This window comes from Schistocerca cancellata, chromosome 8 (assembly GCF_023864275.1).
Source record: "Schistocerca cancellata isolate TAMUIC-IGC-003103 chromosome 8, iqSchCanc2.1, whole genome shotgun sequence".
In the NCBI taxonomy this organism is placed as follows: Eukaryota; Metazoa; Arthropoda; class Insecta; order Orthoptera; family Acrididae; genus Schistocerca; species Schistocerca cancellata.
In genome coordinates this window covers 79,173,107-79,196,511 of record NC_064633.1, presented here as the reverse complement: position 1 = coordinate 79,196,511, position 23,405 = coordinate 79,173,107, and the positions used below count along the sequence as shown (strand labels likewise).

Here is a 23,405-nt window from a genome sequence, read left to right as displayed (position 1 = left end):
CTCACCAGATGGTAGAGCTTTGTCAGGACTGGCTCTCCCAAGGCCGTCAGTAGTTCTAATGGAATGTTGTCTACTCCGGGGGCCTTGTTTCGACTCAGGTCTTTCAGTGCTCTGTCAAACTCTTCACGCAGTATCGTATCTCCCATTTCATCTTCATCTACATCCTCTTCCATTTCCATAATATTGTCCTCAAGTACATCGCCCTTGTATAGACCCTCTATATACTCCTTCCACCTTTCTGCCTTCCCCTCTTTGCTTAGAACTGGGTTTCCATCTGAGCTCTTGATATTCATACAAGTGGCTCTCTTTTTCTCCAAAGGTCTCTTTAATTTTCCTGTAGGCTGTATCTATCTTACCCCTAGTGAGATAATCCTCTACATCCTTACATTTGTCCTCTAGCCATGCCTGCTTAGCCGTTTTGCACTTCCTGTCAATCTCATTTTTGAGACGTTCGTATTCCTTTTTGCCTGCTTCATTTACTGCATTTTTATATTTTCTCCTTTCATCAATTAAGTTCAATATTTCTTCTGTTACCCAAGGATTTCTACTAGCCCTCGTTTTTTTACCTACTTGATCCTCTGCTGCCTTCACTACTTCATCCCTCAGAGCTACCCATTTGTCTTCTACTGTATTTCTTTCCCCCATTCCTGTCAATTGCTCCGTTATGCTGTCCCTGAAACTCTGTACAACCTCTGGTTTAGTCAGTTTATCCAGGTCCCATCTCCTTAAATTCCCACCTTTTTGCAATTTCTTCAGTTTTAATCTACAGTTCATAACCAATAGATTGTGGTCAGAGTCCACTTCTGCCCCTGGAAATGTCCTAAAATTTAAAACCTGGTTCCTAAATCTCTGTCTTACCATTATATAATCTATCTGATACTTTTTAGTATCTCCTGGATTCTTCCATGTAGACAACCTTCTTTTATGATTCTTGAACCAAGTGTTAGCTATGATTAAGTTATGCTCTGTGCAAAATTCACCAGACGGCTTCCTCTTTCATTTCTTATCCCCAATCCATATTCACCTACTATGTTCCCTTCTTTCCCATTTCCTACTGTCAAATTCCAGTCACCCATGACTATTAAATTGTTGTCTCCCTTCACTACCTGAATAATTTCTTTTATTTCATCATACATTTCTTCAATTTCTTCATCATTTGCAGAGCTAGTTGGCATATAAACTTGTACTACTGTAGTAGGCATGGGCTTCGTGTCTATCTTGGCCACTATAATACGTTCACTATGCTGTTTGTAGTAGCTTACTCGCACTCCTATTTTTTATTCATTATTAAACCTACTCCTGCATTACCCCTGTTTGATTTTCTATTTATAACCCTGTATTCACCTGACCAGAAGTCTTGTTCCTCCTGCCACCGAACTTCACTAATTCCCACTATATCTAACTTTAACCTATTGATTTCCCTTTTTAAATTTTCTAACCTACCTGCCCGATTAAGGGATCTGACATTCCACGGTCTGATCCATAGAATGCCAGTTTTCTTCCTCCTGATAACGACGTCCTCTTGCGTAGCCCCCACCCGGAGATCCGAATGGGGGACTATTTTACCTCCGGAATATTTTACCCAAGAGGACGCCATCGTCATTTAACCATACAGTAAAGCTGCGTGACCTCGGGAAAAATTACGGCTGTAGTTTCCCCATGCTTTCAGCCGTTCGCAGTACCACAACAGCAAGGCCGTTTTGGTTAGTGTACAAGGCCAGATCAGTCAATCATCCAGACTGTTGCTCCTGCAATTACTGAAAAGGCTACTGCTCCTCTTCAGGAGCCACACGTTTGTCTGGCCTCTCAACAGTTACCCCTCCGTTGTAGTTGCACCTACGGTATGGCTGTATCATTGAGGCACGCAAGCCTCCCCACCAACGGCAAGGTCCATGGCACTCAAATAGCCTGCACAAAAATATAAAGTTCACACTTGAGACTGAAAACAATGGTACCTTGCCATTTCTGGATGTGGAAGTATACAGAGCTGCCGAAGGTAAACTGGGACACAAAGTGTACCGGAAACCAACGCACACTAACCTGCAAGTGGAGAGCCACCACCACCCAGCTCAAAAGTATTCTGTTCTGCATATGTTAACTGCTGGAGCGATGAAAATAACATCAAAGAAGAATTAAAGGAGCTACAACACACGTTTCGTGCCAACAGCTATGATGACAACATCATGAGAAAGGTAGCTAAAATCAAAGGGAGCAGAACATGATAAGAAGGCAAAGAAGAGAAGCTTCCATTGGTACACTTACCATATGTAAAAGGCGTCAGTAAACGGCTAGGCAGTGTCCTCCGCCGACGAGTTTTCAAACCAATTTTTCATAGCTGTCACAGGATCCATGAAATGATAGGTTCCACCAAGGATGTAGTCAACAATCTTAATAGTGCAGGTGTTTACAAACTATGGTGTGAGAGCGGAGCTGCCTACACAAGAGAAACAGGGTGACCTGTCAGCTTACGAGTAGCAGAACACGAATGCTATGTACAATTACAACAACATAATAAATCGGCGATAGCAGAACACACCGTGACTGTGGACAACCTATCAGGTTCCAGGAAGCCCGAGTACTGGCGAAAGAATTGTGGATGTGAGAACACAAAATACGGGAGGCGATCGAAATTATTAAGCAGCACAGAGAAGATGGCTACAAACTCCCAGCGTCCTGGCTGCTGGCCATCCCTGTCCAATGGGTCACGACTGGTCACGGGGCAAAAGCTACATGGGACACAGACGTATCTGCACACACAGCTGTAGAGCAACTGTCAGTCCACTTCCACGCACACCAGGAGGAAAACTTATTGACCAGAAGCCGAACACTTATTGCAGACAGCTACCAATCGTTGACGACATGGACATCCACTAATATCCTCTTTCCTTCCATCTTCCCTTAGGTCATGACTAGCCAATCATATTAGAGGGCCAATTAAAAGTTTTACAACAGTGATGTTAGACATTGATAGTCTGTAATAAATAGAAGCACCCATCCCCATGCAAAACCAGTCGTGCCCTGAGAAAGGCTGTTGCAATTTGGCCAAAACATTGGTTTTAGTTTATTATTGTTGTTAGTTTTTAGCAATGACGTGACATAATACCCAGAAGAATTTTTATCACTATTACACCGTCTGCGGAAGCCTATGTTCTTATAAATCTCATAATGTCATTTAGACATTTAACCTACTCATAAACTGTCTTCCAAAGCTTCTTTTTTAACCATAGTTTCTTTTCTCTCTTGGAGATGTGATTTGTAGCCCATGGTTTTTACCCTCTCAGCCCTTCTATCAGGTTTTGAAGTTTATGTTTCTTTCCAGTTTCATATTTGCTACAGTGAAAGATTTTGCTTCAAATTTGCCATGTGCCAGAATGAAGATTATCAAACCTGAAGATATTTATAATTCAGTTATCGCTAAGACAGAAAGAATATTCCAACTTTGCCATCTTCTTGAAAACAGATTGTGTAATTTTATCTCCATTTTGTCAAAACCAATAAAGCCATCAGCAGCTTCTATCCAGAACATTTGTAGAAAAACTTGGAAACTTAGGGGTAATATGTAAAATAAAGGAAAGCCAACCACTCACCTGTAACTGACTGACGTGTGGTGCATAGAAACACGCAAAGGAAAAAGTATTTACACTAGCTTTCAAATAGGTATATAAAGCAATTTATTCACCCTTAACTTCAAGAGTCAGTTCCAATAAGTGTGCTTCACAATTTAATTCAACAGATATGTGACACAAGTACTCAGAAAATGCAGACAAGCCAGCCAGTCTTAGAGATGGATGTAATTGTTATGTTATATAATCCTACATCTAACTAGGCTAATATTAAAGCAGAGCATTTGAAGATCTCTAAAGGGTTCTTTTCTTGCATTGAGATATTTACCGGCCTTCTGGTTATGCATTTTAAGACTGTTAACATTTTTACAGTGTCAGAACTATCATCCCATTGGTAATTTGTTTTGCCATCACAAAAAGTGCATTCTTTAGAAACTCAAATATAGTTTACAGTGAATTGCACTTTCATAGATTCTGTAATGATACACAAGTAGGCACTGCTTGACAATGGGACATGATGATTCCTTTCCTGTTGTAAATTTTGTGACATAATCATAATCATCACATGTGCTGTTACAGATATTGATGAGTGTGTACAACAAAATGGTGGCTGTGATGACATTTGCATGAATACACCTGGCAGTTACTCCTGTGCGTGTAGGTTAGTATCTTTAATCGTTTTTGGCTAGACATGTTAACACTCCAGGTACTGAACATAACATATGAACTTATGCTGCAAAATGGTGCCATTTTTACTATGTTTTCAGCTATAGTAACTTTTAGAAAATTTATAGTATAATATTTACCTTAATGAATTATATTGTCTTCCTAATCTTAAATTGTTTCTAATATGATATTCTTGAATTAACATGTATTTCAATGAAGTGATTGTTTTACAGCATTACTTTTAAAAAATTGGTCAAGAGTATAGGTACAGGACTTTTCAGAAAGCAGCATGATAAATATTCATTAATGAAACATAAAGTTTGTTTTGTGTACAGGAATCATGTTTGAGAACCTTATCTGAAATAATTGGAGTATTGCATTGTACATTTTCAAGCACTATAATTTACACAGTGTGACTTTGAACTCACCACACTGGTAGCTTGTTTCTTTACATCATGCTTTTCAACTCACCCTTTCAATTTAACAGTATATATATATATATATATATATATATATATATATATATATATATATATATATTACCCTCTCCCTTAAAACCCAAATCCTTTTGTCTTTCCCTCTCCTTCCCTCTTTCCTGACGAGGCAACCATTGGTTGCGAAAGCTAGATTTTGTGTGTATGTTTGTGTTTGTCTGTGTGTCTATCGACCTGCCAGCGCTTTTGTTTGGTAAGTCTCATCATCTTTCTTTTTAAATATATTTTTCCCACGTGGAACGTTTCCCTCTATTATATATATATATATATATATATATATATATATATATATATATATATGGTTATATGGTTATAATAGAAGGAAACATTCCATGAAGGAAAAATATACCTAAAAACAAAGATGATGTGACTTACCAAATGAAAGTGCTGGCAGGTCGACAGACACACAAACGAACACAAACATACACACAAAATTCAAGCTTTCGCAACAAACTGTTGCCTCATCAGGAAAGACGGAAGGAGACCTTTAAGGTCTTTAAATATGTCTGCTTGTGTCTGTATATGTCTGGATGGATATGTGTGTGTGTGCGAGTGTATACCCGTCCTTTTTTCCCCATAAGGTAAGTCTTTCCGCTCCCGGGACTGGAATGACTCCTTACCCTCTCCCTTAAAACCCACATCCTTTCGTCTTTCCCTCTCCTTCCCTCTTTCCTGATGAGGCAACAGTTTGTTGCGAAAGCTTGAATTTTGTGTGTATGTTTGTGTTCGTTTGTGTGTCTGTCGACCTGCCAGCACTTTCATTTGGTAAGTCACATCATCTTTGTTTTTAGGTATATATATATATATACTAAGGTAAGTCTTTCCGCTCCCGGGACTGGAATGACTCCTTACCCTCTCCCTTAAAACCCACATCCTTTCGTCTTTCCCTCTCCTTCCCTCTTTCCTGATGAGGCAACAGTTTGTTGCGAGAGCTTGAATTTTGTGTGTATGTTTGTGTTCGTTTGTGTGTCTGTCGACCTGCCAGCACTTTCATTTGGTAAGTCACATCATCTTTGTTTTTAGGTATATTTTTCCTTCGTGGAATGTTTCCTTCTATTATAACTATATATATATATATATATAAAGATGATGTGACTTACCAAATGAAAGTGCTGGCAGGTCGACAGACACACAAACGAACACAAACATACACACAAAATTCAAGCTTTCGCAACAAACTGTTGCCTCATCAGGAAAGAGGGAAGGAGAGGGAAAGACGAAAGGATGTGGGTTTTAAGGGAGAGGGTAAGGAGTCATTCCAGTCCCGGGAGCAGAAAGACTTACCTTAGGGGGAAAAAAGGACGGGTATACACTCGCGCACACACACACATATCCATCCACACATATACAGACACAAGCAGACATATTTAAATCAAGGGGAATAATGCCCTTGCTTACCCTTGAAATGACTTGATGTCCATCTTCCTCTTCTGATTCTACCATAAAAAGGCATATTTGAAAATGAAATAACTCTAGAATTATGTGCAGAAAGCACTTTCAATCGAAAGCTGAATAAAGTATTTCACACAAAATATTATTTGCCTGGACTCTCCAAAATTTCTTTTTTGAATATGGTTGATGTCATTCCCAGAGTTGTCTGTGACATTATCTTCCAAAAAATTGTTGTCACTATCTTCAAAACTGCTAAACGACTCTGAGCATTTTCGCCATCAGTCAACGCACACCCCACTTTGTTGATTCTACTATCTGCTGACACAACAAAAACAGGCTACTGAAGACCTACTATAAGGAAGAAATATACATGCTTCTTCAGCATGCTCAGACAATCTAGTGATCAATATTTGAACTAATGAGATGCTCAGTCATGTGACAAGCATAATAACTCAAACAGGAACAAAAGGATACACAAGAAGGCAAACTCATAAAATTACCAACCAAACCAACTTCCTCCATATTTTTATGGGCATCAGCCTCAAAATGTTAAAAATCATCTGCTTCCTGTCTTTTTCTCTCATAAACCTGTGATTGTCAGGAAAGACCAGTTATCTCATTGTTGTTTTTGTTGTTGTGGTGGTGCTGGGAGGGGGGTAGTAGTGGTGGTGGTCTTCAATGTAAAGACTGGTTTGATGCAACTCTACATGCTAGTCTATCCTCTGCAGGCCTCTTCATCTCTGCATGATTAGTGCAACTTACATCCATTTGAACATGCGATATATTCAAACCATGGTCTCTCTCTACAATTTTTACCCCCTCGCACTTCCTTCCATCACCAAATTGATCAGTCTTTGATGCCTCAGGATGCGTCCTATCAACTGATTCCTTCGTTTAGTCAAGTTGTGCCATAAATCTCTTTTTTCCCCAGTTTGATTCAATATCTCATCATCTGTTATTTGATATATGCAACTAATCTTCAGCATAATTCTACAGCACCACATTTCAAAAGCTGCATTATCCGGAATGAATTATTTATCTGTGAAGGCAGTCAGTACATAATTAGGAATTAAGAGCCTCCTTGAAATTCATTACTGTTTACTAAGATAGCAGAATCTCAAGGTCTGTTACATGAAACATTACCTAGTACTGAATCAAAACAAGTAATGATTGTGATATTGAGATGTTATGCAGTTAGATTTTTTTGTTATTTTCATTGGTTGTAGGAGGCACTAAAAAAAGCTAGATATGCATTTCAGTTGTTGTTACAGAACAACTTTATGATTTTCATAGTTCATTGGTCTGATGACAGTCTTTCACCACAAGTTCACAAATTTGTGTGGCATATTGGTCTGTTTGGGAAACTGGTGAACATGTCAAACGAGGTATGTCATCAGTCGACATATCACCATTTTAAAACGACTTGTTCTTGGTTTTTTCCTGAAACAGTGTCAAGTTGTTTTCTACATCACAATAGTTTCTACATCATTTTTGCTGATCATAAAACAAAAATGTACAGCCACTTATTGTTCATTTGATTTTGTCATCTTAAAAAATGAAGAGAGAGCAAACCATCTGTGGTGAAAAAATTCACAGTTGGCAGATTGGCAGACAAGCTCTTCCCAGGCAATACTAAACTCCCAAGGAGGTCTGCAACATACCCCTAGTAGCAGAAATGTGTATTACACAGTCTTCACCCAAGGAATTTTGGGTACCGTTTTATACACATCTGTGTTTTAAAATTTGCAGAAATGATTTCTTGTTTTGTTGTATGGTAGCTTTGTCAATACTTTCTTTGATGTTAGGAAATAAAATTTTTGTGCTTCCAGGACAGGATACATGCTGCTACTTGATGGACGTACTTGCACTGATGTAGACGAATGTAAGGAGAACCCACGCATCTGCAATGGAGGTCGCTGCATAAACAGTCCTGGCAGTTTTTCATGTATTTGTACAGAAGGATTGCTTCCAGGGCCTGGAAAAACTTCTTGCATCGGTATTGTCCTATATTTTGTTTTATTTGGATAATTTACAGACATCTTATTATGAAGCACACAGTTACAAAAAGAACTTTTCTGTCACTTCATTATTATCTTTGTAATTGCTGTATCTATTGAACTTTGTATCTGCTTTGTTGCCAATTGTTTAAGATTCATCTCGTTAATGTACTATCTTTATGATTGAAGAACTTGAGAACTGAGAACCTTGAAACTCATTCAAAGTTGCTAGTGAAGTCTGACAGTGTGCGAAGTTCTAAATTCAGGTTAACGGAAGTATCATTTTTGTAATGTTGACTGTTTGTCTCCTCTAATACAGCACCCGTATTTTATTACATCGACATATATCCACACTCATACTCTGCAAATCACCTTTTGGTTTGTGATGGAGGGTACTTCTGGTACCGTTAACTCCCCCCTCCCCTCCCCCCTTCCATTCACAAATGACTCATGGGAAAAATGATTGCCAGTAAAGCATGACTTGAGCTCTAATTTTTCTGATTCTCTTGTTGTGACCTCATATCCTACTATGAATATTTTTTGCTGAAAATTATTACTGTTAGATTTTATCCTAAACTCACCTGGAGAAATTCTGTTCATTAGAAAACTGCGAAAATAGGAATAGCACCAAATTTATTATTAGAATGCATTTCCATAAATGCTATAAATAATTGTAAGACATTTTGTCTTACACAAAATCAGTAAATGGGCTAAAGTCACATACAAAGTTGTGCAGCGATAATATTTCATGAAAACAGAGGTTCAACAGAGAAGCTCAAAATACAGAATTAACCCAAATTGTTTCCCTGTGGGAAATCATATTGTGGTTCTTCATTGCAATTTGATACTAAACTGAGAGATAAGTGATCATAGAATAGAAATCCACATTCACTCAGAAGTGGAAAAGCAATTGGACGAAATGGAGTATTTGCATGATTATATACATTTTAAGTGAAACTATACCTCCTCTTTTATGAGCAGATTATTGTTAGTATAGATCAAGATACCTGGTAAGACATATGTAGTAAATATTAACATCAGCAGAGAATTGTGTATGGTAGTAGGATTCGTCATGAATAGAAAGCTAGGACAGAAAGTTCAGTGTTTCTCATCGGAATCAAAAGCAAACTAACACAAAGAACAATAGTTGAGGTGAACAATAAGACTTCACAGGCAGAAGATGCAGATATTGAGAGAGCATATGAGGGCATTGAATGGATAATTCAGAATGTGAAGGAAGATGAAAATCTAATACCAGTGGTTAATGTAACAATTAAAAAAATCAATTTTTGAGGATATCATGTAATTGCCAAGTGGCTGCAGGAGAAAACATACATAAAAATGGTTTTCTTATGTAAGCTGTCGGAGCCAGTGGTTCCTTCTTCCAGCAGAAGGGTTGAAGGGGAGGAAGAGTGGTGAAGAAAAAAGACTGGAGAGGTTTAGAAAAAGGGGTGGAGTTCAGAAAAGTCACCCAGAACCCCGAGTCAGAGGAGACTTACCAGACAGGATGAGAAGGAAAGACTGGTTGTAGGGGACTGCACTGGATGAGATTTGAAAACCTGAGAGCTTAAAGGTGGAAGACAGGGTAATATGCAAGACAGAGATTACTGCTAAAACATCATGCACGAGTCAATAAGAGTGAAGAACTTAGTGCACTGTATGTAGCAGAGGGGAGGGGGGCGCTGGCAAAAAATAGACATGTCAGAAAATATAGGAAACTAAAATGAAGTGAAGAAGAAGTAGTTACTGTGAAGAAATGCCAGTACAGAAGAAATTAGTGTACATTAAGGATAGGTGGGTGGCAAGAACCAAGGACATGTTGTAGTGCTAGTTCCCATTGCAGAATTCTCAGAATCTGGCATCTGGGGGAAGAATTCAGATGGTGCATGTGGTGAAACAAGCACTGAGGTCAGGACTGTTATGTTGTTGAACATTCTCGGCAACAGGATATCGTGTGTTACCGGTATACATTCTCTGCCTATGATAATTCATCCTAACTGATAGCTTGGTGGTAGTCATGCCAATGTAAAAGGCCGAACAGTGTTTACATAACAGACGGTATAGGACATGTTTCATAGGTGGCTCCTCCTTTGATAGTATATGTTTTGCCAGTTACAGGGTTGGTATAGGTGTTGATAGAAGGATGCATAGGGCAAATCTTGCAGTGGGGACAGCCACAGGGGCTAGGAGCCATCTCGTAGGGAGACGGGTGCAAAAACAGCATAGGGTCTGACAAAGAAATTGCGAAGATTGGGAGGACAACGAAAAGCTGTTCTAGTTGTGGTTGTCAGAATCTCAGATAGAGTGAATCTCATTTCAGGGCACGATTTCAAGATTTCGTGGCCTTGTCGAACTAACTGATTAATACATTCAAGGCCGGGATAATACTGAGTGAAAAGTGGTGTGCTCTGAAGTTGTTTTTGAGAAGGATCAGCAGTACCAGGATTGAATGTGATGCACGTGGGAATCTGCTTTTGAACTGGGCTGGTGGGGTAATGATGTCCAGTAAAGGCTGAGGTTAGAATGGTGTTGTATTGCTGTAACAGGATGTGTAGGCTTCAGGACAACTGGGAAATTTGGAAAAAAAAACAGGAATTTTTTCATCTGGGGGAAAACCAGGAAAAACCCAGGAATTTTTTATAATTCCAGGAATTTTTCATTGTTTTAGTTTTCAGTTAAATTTTTGTAGTTTGACTGGTAAGAACTGATATTCTAACAAAGAATTTTACTTTAGCCCACTACTGCAATATAATACTACAGCAATAAAACATATACGAGGGAAAGAAAACTTAAGTTGCAAAGGAAATGCGTCATATACAGCAACAAAATACAGTGCACTCGCAAGCGTTTGCCGACAGCAAAATGTGTCAAAAGCTTTAGGATGAAGACTATGCAATACTTCACAGCAACAAGCTGCTTGCAATGGGCGTGATGTCACAATGGAATTAATTTTGTTTGAGCAGTTTCCAGCAGGCCTATGCGCATGTGCAGTTGAGTCGCGCGTGCGCAGTATATTCTTCTGCTTCTGTCTACTTGAAGTGTGACTGTAGCTGTATCCAAGGTAACTAGACACGAGCAGTATCAGCAGTGGCAACAAGCAGCCAGATGCTATCCGGAAACATATTTCTGGCACGCCCAAACTGCCAGATTTGTGCATGCACAGAGCAGTTTGATATGTAGAGGGATGAGGGTAGTCTCCACATGAACTGTTTATGTTTAGTGAATTTGTTGTTTCTGCTCGGTTTACAGTTCTCATGTCAAATGAAAACTAAATGGATTTCTGTGGCCAGGAGCTATAAATATTAAAATACATTCACATAATTATGGAAGGCAAAAAGTGTTATTAGTTCCAGTTTTCTGATTTTATTTTATTTCCAGGTATTTGGCAGTTTTGTCAATTTGCTAAAAAACTTTGGCTTTAATTAATCTTTTCCATAGAGGCAGTCAATTTATTTGAAACACTATTGGCTAGTGTCAACCGTTTGTGGAATTTAAAGAGCACACTGTTATCTTTTGGGACATATGGCGTTATGCCATAATAAAGAACTAAACGTGAGATAATACAGTAGTAATACTTCAAGAAAATTTGTGTCCTGAAAGACACAGTGAAAAGTTTAATATCAGCTTGGGGCTTACTTCTTTGTGAATCTGGATGAATGTGCTCTTTAAGTCAAATTATGCATTTTATTACGGTTTATGAAATTCCGGTGCTCTCGGAGTATCCTCTGATGTCCTTCTACACAACGCTGGTGACTACTTTGAAGGACAGTAACAGGTGCAAACGTGTGACTCTTTTGTATCGGTTGTGAATAAATAGTTGTCACTATTTAAGTTCCAACCCTCATATAAACAGTTTCAGTCTAATATTTCTACTTATCCTTTTACTTTACAAAAAGCCACTCCGTCAATATTAGCTGAAAATTTTAAAAGTAAGATGAAACCTGACAGCCCAAGCACGTTTCAATATCGGCTGCATTTACGTGGAGCGAAAATCTATTCCAGAATTGGAAAACCAGTAACCAGAAGTGGATTTCCAGAATCAATTTTGAAGTGTTTACGTGAACACCCAGAAATGGTATTGGGAGATTGATTTACGAAATCTGGTTTTGCGAGCCCCTTGCAAACGCATTGAATATCTGCTACCACCAGCTGGCATGATCACGTGACATGAGCTATGATTGGCATACAAAAGTGCATTGCGATCTTGATGGCGTCCGACTATATACTTTCGTAATATGAAAATATGAACTGTACATGTTGCTGCAAATCAAAGATCTTTCCAAAACGCAACTTTTTTTTAAAGTTCGCTTCCTAAAGTGTCAGGAGTTCTACGCTGGTGTATAAAAGGTATATTGTCACTTAACACAGAAAAAGTGTATTTTCATCTGGAAGAAAGTGTATTTTTTAACCGGGAAATATGGGAATTTTTTTCCTTGTCCACATATACACCCTGTGTAAAGAGTCTTCATCTGAACAGATATATTTGCCTCGAATTCCAAGGCTGTATAGAAGGGAACGTTTGACATGGAATGGATGGCAACTGTCAGAATGTAAGTACAGGTGTCTGTCAGTTGCTGGACAGAAGTATGTAGATGGTCTTCAGTGCAGATGGGATCAACATCAAGGAAAATGGCATGGGATTCAGCTTAGGACCATGTGAAATTTAATTGAAAGAAAGTGTTTAGAGATTCGTTGAGTTTTAACAGATCAGCCTCGCCATGAGTCCATATGGCAAAGATGTCTAAACCAAACCAGGGGCTGAAAGCTTATGGATCCCAGGAAAGGCCCCTCCAAGCAACCCATGAAGAGGTTGGCATTGGAAGGAGCCATCCTGGTTCCCATGGCTGTACCCTGATCTGTTTGTATATCTTCCCGTCGAAGGTTAAGTAGTTGTTGGTAAGTATAAAGTTGGTGAAGGTGAGCAGGAAGGATGTCGTTGGTTTGGAATCAGGTGGGCACTGACTGAAGGAATGTTCAGCAGCAGACAGGCCATGTTCATACGGGATGTTGGTATAGAGGGAGAACTCATTAATGGAGACAAGGAAGGTGTGTGTTGGGAGCAGGATGGGCATGGATTTCAGACAATCTAGGAAATGGTCGGTGACTCTAATGGAAGTCATTGTACTATGGGTTGCAGGCAGTGATCAACTAAGGCACATATATGTTCGGAGGGTGTTCTGAAGCCTGCAACTAAAGGGCGACCAAGATGATTGGATTTATGCACCGTAGGAAGAAAGCAAAAGGTGAGTGTGCTTGGTTTGGCGGTTAAGAAGTTCTGTGGGCTGAGGTGTTAGTCCTTGTGATGGACCTGAGATTTTAAGGAGGGACTGACCCGCTGTGCCTCCTTAAAACCTTCAGGTCAGTTTGAATCACAGGAATGGGCTCTTGATAGCAGATACTGTATGTAGAGGTGTCACACAGTCCTAAACCTGCATTTAATCATTCTGGTTTGGTGAAGGCCCTACTTTCCTTCACACATAATGACAATTAGAAATATCACTTTGCAACCCAATCCCAAAACCTTTCCAACAGCAAAACTGACATTGAGCCCTGCCTTGAACAGTTGCAGTCACAATTCCAACTTGATCTACAACCACTACCCCAAAATCATTGCTTACAAGCCTTCCAAGAACTCTTCACATGTAGCATTACTTCACAACCCCTCCACAGGTTCCTACACCATAACCCTAACCTGTCCTCTGCAGGATTCCAGGCTCTGCATGCCCTAAAAGCTGATGACTCCATCTTTATCCTCCTGGCATATATGTACCACAGGGGTACTTGACTAGCAAGAGTGTGTTAGTGAAGGTCTACGCCAGCTGTCTGACACCTCCACATACAGCATCTGCCTTCAAGATCCCATCCCTGTGGTACAAGCTGACCTGCAGTCCCTCCCTAAAATCTCAGGTCCCTCACACGGACAAGCACCTCAATCCACAGAACTTCTTACCCAACCCAAATCATGCAGCCCAACATTTTACCTTCTTCCTAATATCCACAAATCCAATATTCCTGGCCATCTTATAGTTGATGTGTTCAAAGCACTCACTGAATGTATATCTGCTTTAGTTGATCAGCACCTGCAACCCATAGTACAAAGACTTCCTGCCTGTATTAGAGACACCAACCAATTCCTAGATTGTCTGAAACCCGTGCCCATCCCACTCCCACTACACACCTTGCTTGTCACCATTAATGAGTTCTCCCTCTATACCAACATCCCCCACATGCATCGTGTGTTCTTTAGTCAATGCCCACCTGATTCCAGACCTATGACATCCTTCCCGCTCATCTTAACCAATTTTATACTTACCAATAAGTACTTAAATTTGATGGGCAGACATACAAATAGACCAGGCATAGAGCCATGCGAACGAGGATGGCTCCTGCCTACACCAATCTCTTCATGGGTTGTTTCAAGGGGCTTTCCTGGGATCCATAAGCTTTCAGCCCCTAGTTTCATTTAGACATCTTTGCCGTATGGACTCACGTTGAGGTTGACCTGTTAAAACTCATGGACTCTCTAAATATCTTCTACCAATTAAATTTCACATGGTCCTATTCTGAATCCTGTGCCGTTTTCCTTGATGTTTATGTCATCCTCGTCAAAAGCCAGCTACACACGTCTTTCCACTTTAAACCCATTAACAAACAACAGTACTTATACTTTGACAGTTGCTATCCTGTGCACATCACATTCGCTCCAGTGCAGCCCTGGCATTCAAGGCAAACGTATATGTTCAGATGAAGACTCTTTACAGCAATACACCACCATTCTCACCTCAGCCATCATTGGACATAATTATCCCACTAGCCTAATTCTAAAGCAGATTTCCTGGGCCATCTCGTCGAATCCTAGTACTGCTGATCCTCCGAAAAACAACTTTGGTGCACACTTCTTGTCACTTAGTATTATCCTGGTCTTGAATGTATTGATCAGCTACTTCGACAAGGCCATAAAATCCTAAAATCATGCCCTGAAATGAGATCCATCATGTCCGAAATTTTGCCCACCACACCTAGAATAGATTTTTGTCCCCCTCCCAATCTTTGCAATATCCTTGCCAGACTCTATGCTTATTCTGCACCCATCAGCGTACCTGACGGCTCCTACCCCTGTGAGCATCCCCCCTGCAGGACTTGCCCTATGCACTCTTTTGGCACCACCTATACCAGCTCTCTAACTGGCAAAACATGTACTATGAAAGAGAGGGCTGCCTGTGAAACAACACATCATATACCAGCTGTAATGTAAACACTGTTTGGTCTTTTACAACTGTATGACTACCACCAATTTATCAGTTAGATGAATGGGCGTAAGCAGAGGGTGTGTATCAGTAACACACCATGTCCTGTTGCCGAGAATGTTCGACAACTTGACAGTTGTGTCCTCGGTGCCTGTTTCACCACATGCTCCATCTGGATTCCTCCCCCAGAAACCAGGTTCACAGAACTCCGCAGGGGGGAACTAGTGCAAAAACGTGTCCTTGGTTCTCACAACCCACATGGCCACAATTTATGTTAATTTCTTCTGTCTCAGCATTTCTTCACAGTAAGTACTCCTTTCTTCACTCCATTTTGTTTTTCTACATCTTTCATTTCCCGACCTGTCTATTTTTTACCAGTCCCCTCCCACCTCTGGTACATACAGTGCACTTAGTTTATCATTCTTATTAACTCGTACTCAATGTCTTCCAAGTAATCTCTGTCTTGCACATTACGCTGTCTTCCACCTGTAATCTCTAGGGTTTTCAAATCACATTGGGTGCAGTCCACAACAGTCAGTCTTTCCATCTCATTCGGTAAGTCTCCTCTGACCCAGTATTCTGGGTGAGGTTTCTGAACTCTATACCTTTTGCTAAACCTCTCCAGTCCTTTTCCTTCACCCCTCTTCCTTCCCCTTCAACTCTTCTGCTGGAATACGGAGCTACTGGTTCCAAAAGCTTGCATAAGTGAAACCTGTTTTTATGTGTTACCCTGCTACCGCTTAGTGAATAGATTTTTTTGATGTAGTAGGCGAAAGAACAGAATGCAGAGTTATGGGAGAATATGAGGTTGATGTAGGATTGAGAGGGAAAAGACATCTTGAGCTCAACAATAAATTTCAGTTAGTAATAGCAAAGAAATCAGCCAGGAAGCACAAGAGAAGAGAGTATACTTCATTAAGGCCTGGAGACATGGGTATATATACCAGCTGAGTTACATCATGTTGAGACAAAGATACCAAAATCAGATGCTCGATTGTAAAGTGTACCCAGGAGCATATACAGTTTAGTCATTATGAAAAATGGGCCGAAGTTTAAAAGAATTGTTTAGAAGAATGGATGTATAAAGTATTGGATATTATAGCATTGAGGTATGATGATGTGCATTTGAAGTTGTCTGAGCTTATAGATATTGCAATAATGTATAGCACAGTAGGCAGTTCAGTTGAAGGGGAACAGTCCAATGACAGAAACTGTATAGTCAAATATGGGAACAAGGAAGGTGACTGCATAGAAATCTTGGGCAATAGAAGAAATACTTCAATTGACTGATGAAAGAAGAAAATAGAAAAAATGTTCAGGAAAAGGAAGGAATGCAGCATAAGTCATTTAGGCGTGACACCAGTAGGAAGTGCAGTGAAGGTAAAGCAAAATGGCTGCAGGGAAAATAAGAAGAAATTGAAAAATATATTATTGTCAGATAGACAGTTTCAGCATAATAAAAAAATCAAAACTACTTTTGGTCAAATTAAAAGCAAAGGCGTCAACATTAAGAGTTCAAAAGTAATTGTACTGTTAAATGCAGAGGAGAGATCGGATAGGTTGAAAGAGTACATAAAGAGCCCCCACAAGGGGTAAAGAACTGTCCACTCACGTGATAGAAGATGAATTGGGTTTTGATTTTTAAGACATAGGAGATCCAGGATTAAAGTCAGTTACAAAGCTTTATAATACTTCTAATTTAACAAATCAGAAGCAATGGATAACATTCCTGTGGAATTCATTAAGTCATTGTACAAAGTTGCAATCAATGACTCCTCGAGTTTGTGTGGAAGATCTGTGAGACTGGAAATATACCATCAGAATTTTGGGAGAATATGAGTCACACAATCCCACAGACAGCAATGGCACATAAATGCAAGAATATCATACAATTAGTTGAACAACTTGTGCATCCAAGTTGCTAAGTTCAAAGATATGATTCTGTATAATATACAGAAGAATGGAAAAGAAAATTGAGGAATTGCTGAATGATGATATGTTCGACTTAGGAAAGGTAAAAGCACCAGAGAGGCAGTTCTGATATTGGATTTGATAATTGAAGCAACCCACTTTCATAGGATTTATTACCTTAGAAAAAGCCTCCAAGAGGGTAAAACAGTGTAAGATGTTTGAAATTCTCAGAAAAGTAGGTATAAACTGTAGGTGAAGATGGAGAATACAAGGTGTGCAAAAGAATCGAGAGGGAACAATAAGACTGGAACATCAAGAGAAAAGTGGTCAGATTTAAAAGGGTGTAAGACCTGTACATCGAAGAAGCTATGACAGACATAGAAAGAAAAGTTCAGAACAGGCATTTAAAGTCAGTGTGAATGAATATAAATGATAATTTATATTCGCTGATGACACTGCTGTCCTCAGTGAAAGTGAGGAACAATTACTGGACATGTTGAACAGAAGAACAGTCTGATGAACACAGAACATAGATTGAGAGTAAACCAAAACCAGCTGTAAGCGGAGTTATTCCCCATCATCATGCCTTTCAACAGCTGTAGTTGCCCAGAATATAAAACAGTTTGTGGTAAACCAAAAAAAGACAAAAGTATTCAGGAGATGCTGGAATGAGATTAACAAAAAACTTAATGTCAAACTTGATGACACAAAGTAGATGAAGTGAAGTAACTCTGTCACATTGATAATGAAATAATGGATAACAGATCAATCAAGTATATAAGAAGCAGACTTGCACAGACAAAGAGGGAACTCCTCACTAAAAGAAGTGTACTGACATCAAACATAGGCCTTAATTTGAGGAATAATTTTTTGTGAATGTCTATTTGGAGTGCTGCAGTGTATGGAACTGAATCACTGACTGTGGAAAAACAAGAAAAAAAAAGAGGATTGAAGCATTTGAGATGTGGCATTGTTGAAAAATGTTGAAAATTAAGTGGACTGATAAGGTAAGAAATGAGGTGGTTTCCTGCAGATTCAGTGAGGAAAGGTATATTTGAAAATTACTGGAAGAAAAGACACAGTGCTACCAGAGGGAGTGGCAGAGGGTAGAAATCATATTGGATAGAAATTCGAATGTGTCCAACAAGTAATGGAAGACTTTTGGTGTAACTGCTGCACTGTGATGGAGAGACTGGCAGCAAACCAGTCAGAAGACTGACAACAGAAATAAAAAGCTTATTAAGAAGTTCCAAGGACCACAATTAATTGGTTCTTACATGTTCATGGTAATTGACAGCACTCCTTCTGACTATCTATTCTTTACAATTTTGAACATTCAATTCATAGACTTCCCTCCGGTACTTTGTCTAACTGGCTCCCAGTTTTTCCAGAACTGTTGTATTTTTATTGCTATTGTGATTAATACTCCATGTACAATAATTAATGTGCAAATCTTATTTTTGAAATGGGCAAAAGGTACTGAATGTGATGAAACATTTAGTACTGAGTATAACACTGATGTGTTAGTTACTGTTGCAGTTCTTAGGTGTTTTGTAGTTTTCATAGTTTTTTTTTTTTTTTTATTATGGTTTCCACACAGTGAGTCTGTAAATTTCTGAGTGTAACGCTTATTCATTACTGAGTCTTGATTTCTTGTAATTCCAGTAGTTTAATTTGGAGTGAATTTAGCATGTGTGTTTATTGTTTCAGTTTGCCAGCTGATATTCAAAGCCTTTACTACTTTTTGTTTAGAATTTTGTCTTTGGGTTTACAAAACAATCTGGCCTACCATTGCATGTTGGTTTAGGCTTCCCACAATACAAAGGCTGGGATGTATCACTTTAGATGAATGATTCACCTCATAGTTTATCACATATGGTGATTTCTTATTTAGGAGTCAGTAATAGCGTATTGGTTGCTTTATGTATAAATTTTCTTGAGGAGATGCAGATGTAACTACCAAGATTAGAACTGAGTTTGTTGTAATACCAAGATTAGAACTGAGTTTGTGAGATCCAGGTCTCATTATTAATCTGCCACTAATATAATAAAGATGCTAACATGTAACTACTAGTTTTAGTGAGCCCTTAGTATTTCATTTTCTATGTATCCACCATTGCCTGTGAGCACTCTGCTGTCTGCCCTGTGAGGAGAATTCTATTCTCCTTCATACAGTGCTCTTCCATTCTTTCTCTGTGCCCCTTTTTTAGCTCGATTAATAAAAACACATTTACATCCCCATAATTATACAAATAAAAGTAATGATGTGATTCTTGTACAAAATTGCCTGCAGATGTGGATGAATGTCAAGAAGATCGTGATGTATGTGAAAACGGCAAGTGCGAAAATACACTGGGATCATTTGCGTGTCGGTGTGAGGAGGGCTATTCTGTGAAGCCAAATGCAGGGCCAGGCTGCACTGATGATGATGAGTGTGAACTTGGATCATATACCTGTGACATCAATGCCGACTGCACCAATACACAGGTTAGACTGTAGAACTGCTTTAGAAGTTACGTGTTGCTCTGTAGCTTGGTAGAAGTGTTAAACATTAATTCAAAATGTACATTTCTTCTAACTAATTCAGTTAGGCTAATAATTTAGGACTACAGACAATAATCAACTAAATAGTAGAGGCATTGAATCATTAACAGACACAGGAACAAAACTGAAAACTTTGCTAAAAACGGTTTTAGTCTTTTTTACATGCCTGTCAATGACTTAATGCCTGCACTGATCTGTGAGTTATTACCTTTGTACCTAAATTATTGACATTCTACCAGAACTTTCCATTATCTCAGTTTGGTATAAGTACATATATTTGGAGCCATCAGGTAAATATGGAACAGTCATGTAAAACTGTTCTTGCAGTCTTCAGTCTGAGATTGCAAAACAGTTTCCTTTACTGCCAAACAAATCAAATCACACAGGTAAAGGGAAGGCTGTTGGGCAAATGTTAAAAGAGATGCCGAGGCCCATTATTGAAACATATAAGTTATCAATAATTATTAACTTCATTTTCTAAATGGTGAATGACGACATTGTTTAGTAACAATCACATTTTTTCAGCTGTGCTTTGCAAGGCTTTTTCTAGAATGGTTACTCAAGTGCTACATGCTGATTTTCATCTAATGTTCAAGAAAACTGCCAATCCTGGGCATTTCCCGTTGAAAATTAATATTGGTGTAACTACCCCTTGTTCTCCATAGGATTTTTTCATTACAGAAACTCCTATGTTTGTATCATTGGAATTGTCATTTACTGTTGATTTCAAAGTAGTGGCAGCATTTGTTTCCCCAATAATGACTTGAAACAAAAAAGTGTACCAATTCACTTGTCATCACTGGGCTAATCCAGGCAAATTAGGTCAGACTAAACTGTTGTGTCTAGTTAATTTCAATTTTGCCAGTGACCATTGATAATAGTGTGCATGTAAGTATGTTTTACATCCATCAAATTATCACATAGGACTATCCTTCAGTCTGTGCTCAAGCCTGTGGTGCACATGGGTCATGGATCATCATACATGTCATATGCTATTCAGCAGTTACAATATGTGTGCCAAAAAGTTCCTCATACACCAGTAAGCATGGCAGTCATAAAAAACAGTGTCAGTCTGTTCTGCTTTAATTGTATTTCTGATCGCTCATAATGCATTTACTCCTAACCTCACTTTCACTGCAGTTTAGTTTCACGATTTCTGTGGATCACAATTGTGATCTCTCGCAACACATTTTCTCGGTAAAACATGTTGACCAATTAAATTATTATTTTTCATATTAAGCTCAACTTACTATCTTTTTCTTCAAATTGTGAATATGTGCAGGTGGCTCGTGACAGTAGTGTGTCTCCTTGCTGTATAACTGCATTTTCAACAGTAATTTGTGTTTCACCACTTATTGGCTGCCTTAAGTACTGTCTTTAGTAAAACACTTCCATTTGATTATCCCATATACTATTGTGTAACTAGGTTGAGAGAGACTTTACTTCAATAGAGATTGCATCCCTACAAAGGTAGAAATGCTAACCACTGTACCACCCTGACAAAGTGGCTTTGCACAACTGCACTGTCTACCCTGGCATGCCTCCCTCAGTCTGAATTCCCATTCATGCCTCAGCCCACTCGGTATCTTCCCTAAACTCCAATAGCTCTGCAGAGGTTCACCAACTGTACTGGGACAGCACCTCACCATTGCAGTTATGCAAAGCCACTGTGCCAAGATCGTGTACTGCTTAGCACATCCGCCTAATGAACAGGAGACCCTGGTTTGAATCCTAGTCTTGGGACAAATTCTCATTTGCCACTTCAGTCTGCATATATACATCACAGATGTTTGAGACTTGAAAAGGTCTCTGCAAAAATAAAGTTTCATTTGGTTAAACTGTCTACACCTGGGTTTCAGGCAGGAGCTCTTTTCATTCAGTGCTGAGCTGCTATTGTAATATGGTTGAAGACAATCTTCAATACTGTTTGAGTTTAGGTGGTACCCCAAGTGAACTTAGGCATGAATGGGAATTTGGAATGCGGAAGGATGTGTGCTAGAGTAGTCCATAGAGTTGTGCAAAGCCATTGTGGCATAGCAGTTAGCATGTCTGCCTAGTGAGCAGGAGACCTGTGGTCAAATCCCAGCGTTGGGACAAATTTTTATTTGTTGCTTCTGTCTTTCTGAATGAGGATAGTCACAAATGTCAAAACTATCCTCCTTAAAATGAGAAAACCATTTTCTTACAATGAGAACTCCATTTTCTAATATCCACAACTCTACTCACTATCTCCAAATCACAATATGTAATCTCAAATAGCAACAGTGAACTATAGATAAAAAAAATGACAATTAGATAAATCCATAGCAACTCGAATACTGACATGCAAAGCAAAAACACTACAAACATATGCCTCAATCTTTTATTTACAGTCAATAATTTCTCCTAACATTTTTTGCAACTCTCTTGTGTAATTCAGACTGAAGTGTCATTTCTTTCTTTGTCGAAGGCTTATAGAGGATTAATTCAGTTTCTAGAATGATATTTTCACTTTCTAGAGTGAAAATTCACTCTGTAGCACAGTATATACTGCAACAAACTTCCCTGCAGATTACTGCGTACCAAAATGGGACTTGAATCCAGTGGAGGATACCTCTCTTAAAACTGACTCACAGATGACATAGTGGATAAGAGTTTTGAATTTATTTATTTAATAGTACAATAAAACTGGTGTTATTGGACCAGCCCGTAAACTCTCCTACATCTCTTACTCTAATCTACCAGCACAGCACACAGTTTAAATTAAAATATTTCAAGTCACTTAAAAAATGCACTATGTACTAAGGCATTATATACTGTATTAATTAGTGACTGTTTTCTATTCTTTTCAAATTAAGGGCTCATACATCTGTGAATGCCAGAAAGGATTTACTGGAAATGGTTTTACATGCAGAGATGTGAATGAATGTCTTGTAAACAATGGCGGGTGTGACCAAAATGCACAGTGTATCAACACAGAGGGTTCATTTAAGGTATGTACTCCCAAATAAATACTGACTATTCTATTTACCATGGAAATTTACTGCTTGTGTGATAAAACAAAACTAATTCACAAATATTTACCATAAATTACTTTTTTTTGTATTTTGGGGTGGCCTTATACATTTATCTTTGGTGCTGAAAGAGTTTTTATATTATTACATAAAGAAACGACTTAAATTGAAACTGGTTATGCACACAAACAAAAATTAATTGTATCAGCATTTCTTGATAGGCATCTTTGATCCCAGTTGTTGACTCATTTCAAATTAATTTCTAACATCTGTAAGTGACATTTCTCTGTGTTTTGATGTACTCTCAAATAGAAATGTAGATCAGTTTAGAGGTGAGCAGAAAAATTAAGACTAAGTCTCTGGCATATTTGATATGTTCTTCATATCATATTTTAGGCCTATCCTATAACATGATGGACCTACCCAGATAGCTGACAGTGCTAATGTGCCCACTTCCAGAACACAGATAGGTGATCCAGACCCAGATCCAATCTGCCTCATGGGTTAATGATGAGGGCTGGTGAGCTGGTCAGTGCGTGTATGGTTTCCCTCATCCAACGTGGGTAAATGTTGAGCTAATACCCATCAGGTATACACT

General features: G+C 38.9%; 1 protein-coding gene across 1 annotated transcript in view; it reads left to right on the top strand.

The window, feature by feature from the left end:
* LOC126094444 (fibrillin-2-like) overlaps nucleotides 1-23,405 on the top strand; it is a 354,361-nt gene that overhangs the window by 118,996 nt on the left and 211,960 nt on the right. Inside the window, exons 15-18 of the mRNA XM_049908817.1 lie at nucleotides 4,143-4,224; nucleotides 7,945-8,111; nucleotides 19,564-19,757; nucleotides 22,652-22,786. Coding sequence (XP_049764774.1) covers nucleotides 4,143-4,224; nucleotides 7,945-8,111; nucleotides 19,564-19,757; nucleotides 22,652-22,786 — 578 coding nt within the window. The remainder of the gene's footprint in view (nucleotides 1-4,142; nucleotides 4,225-7,944; nucleotides 8,112-19,563; nucleotides 19,758-22,651; nucleotides 22,787-23,405) is intronic.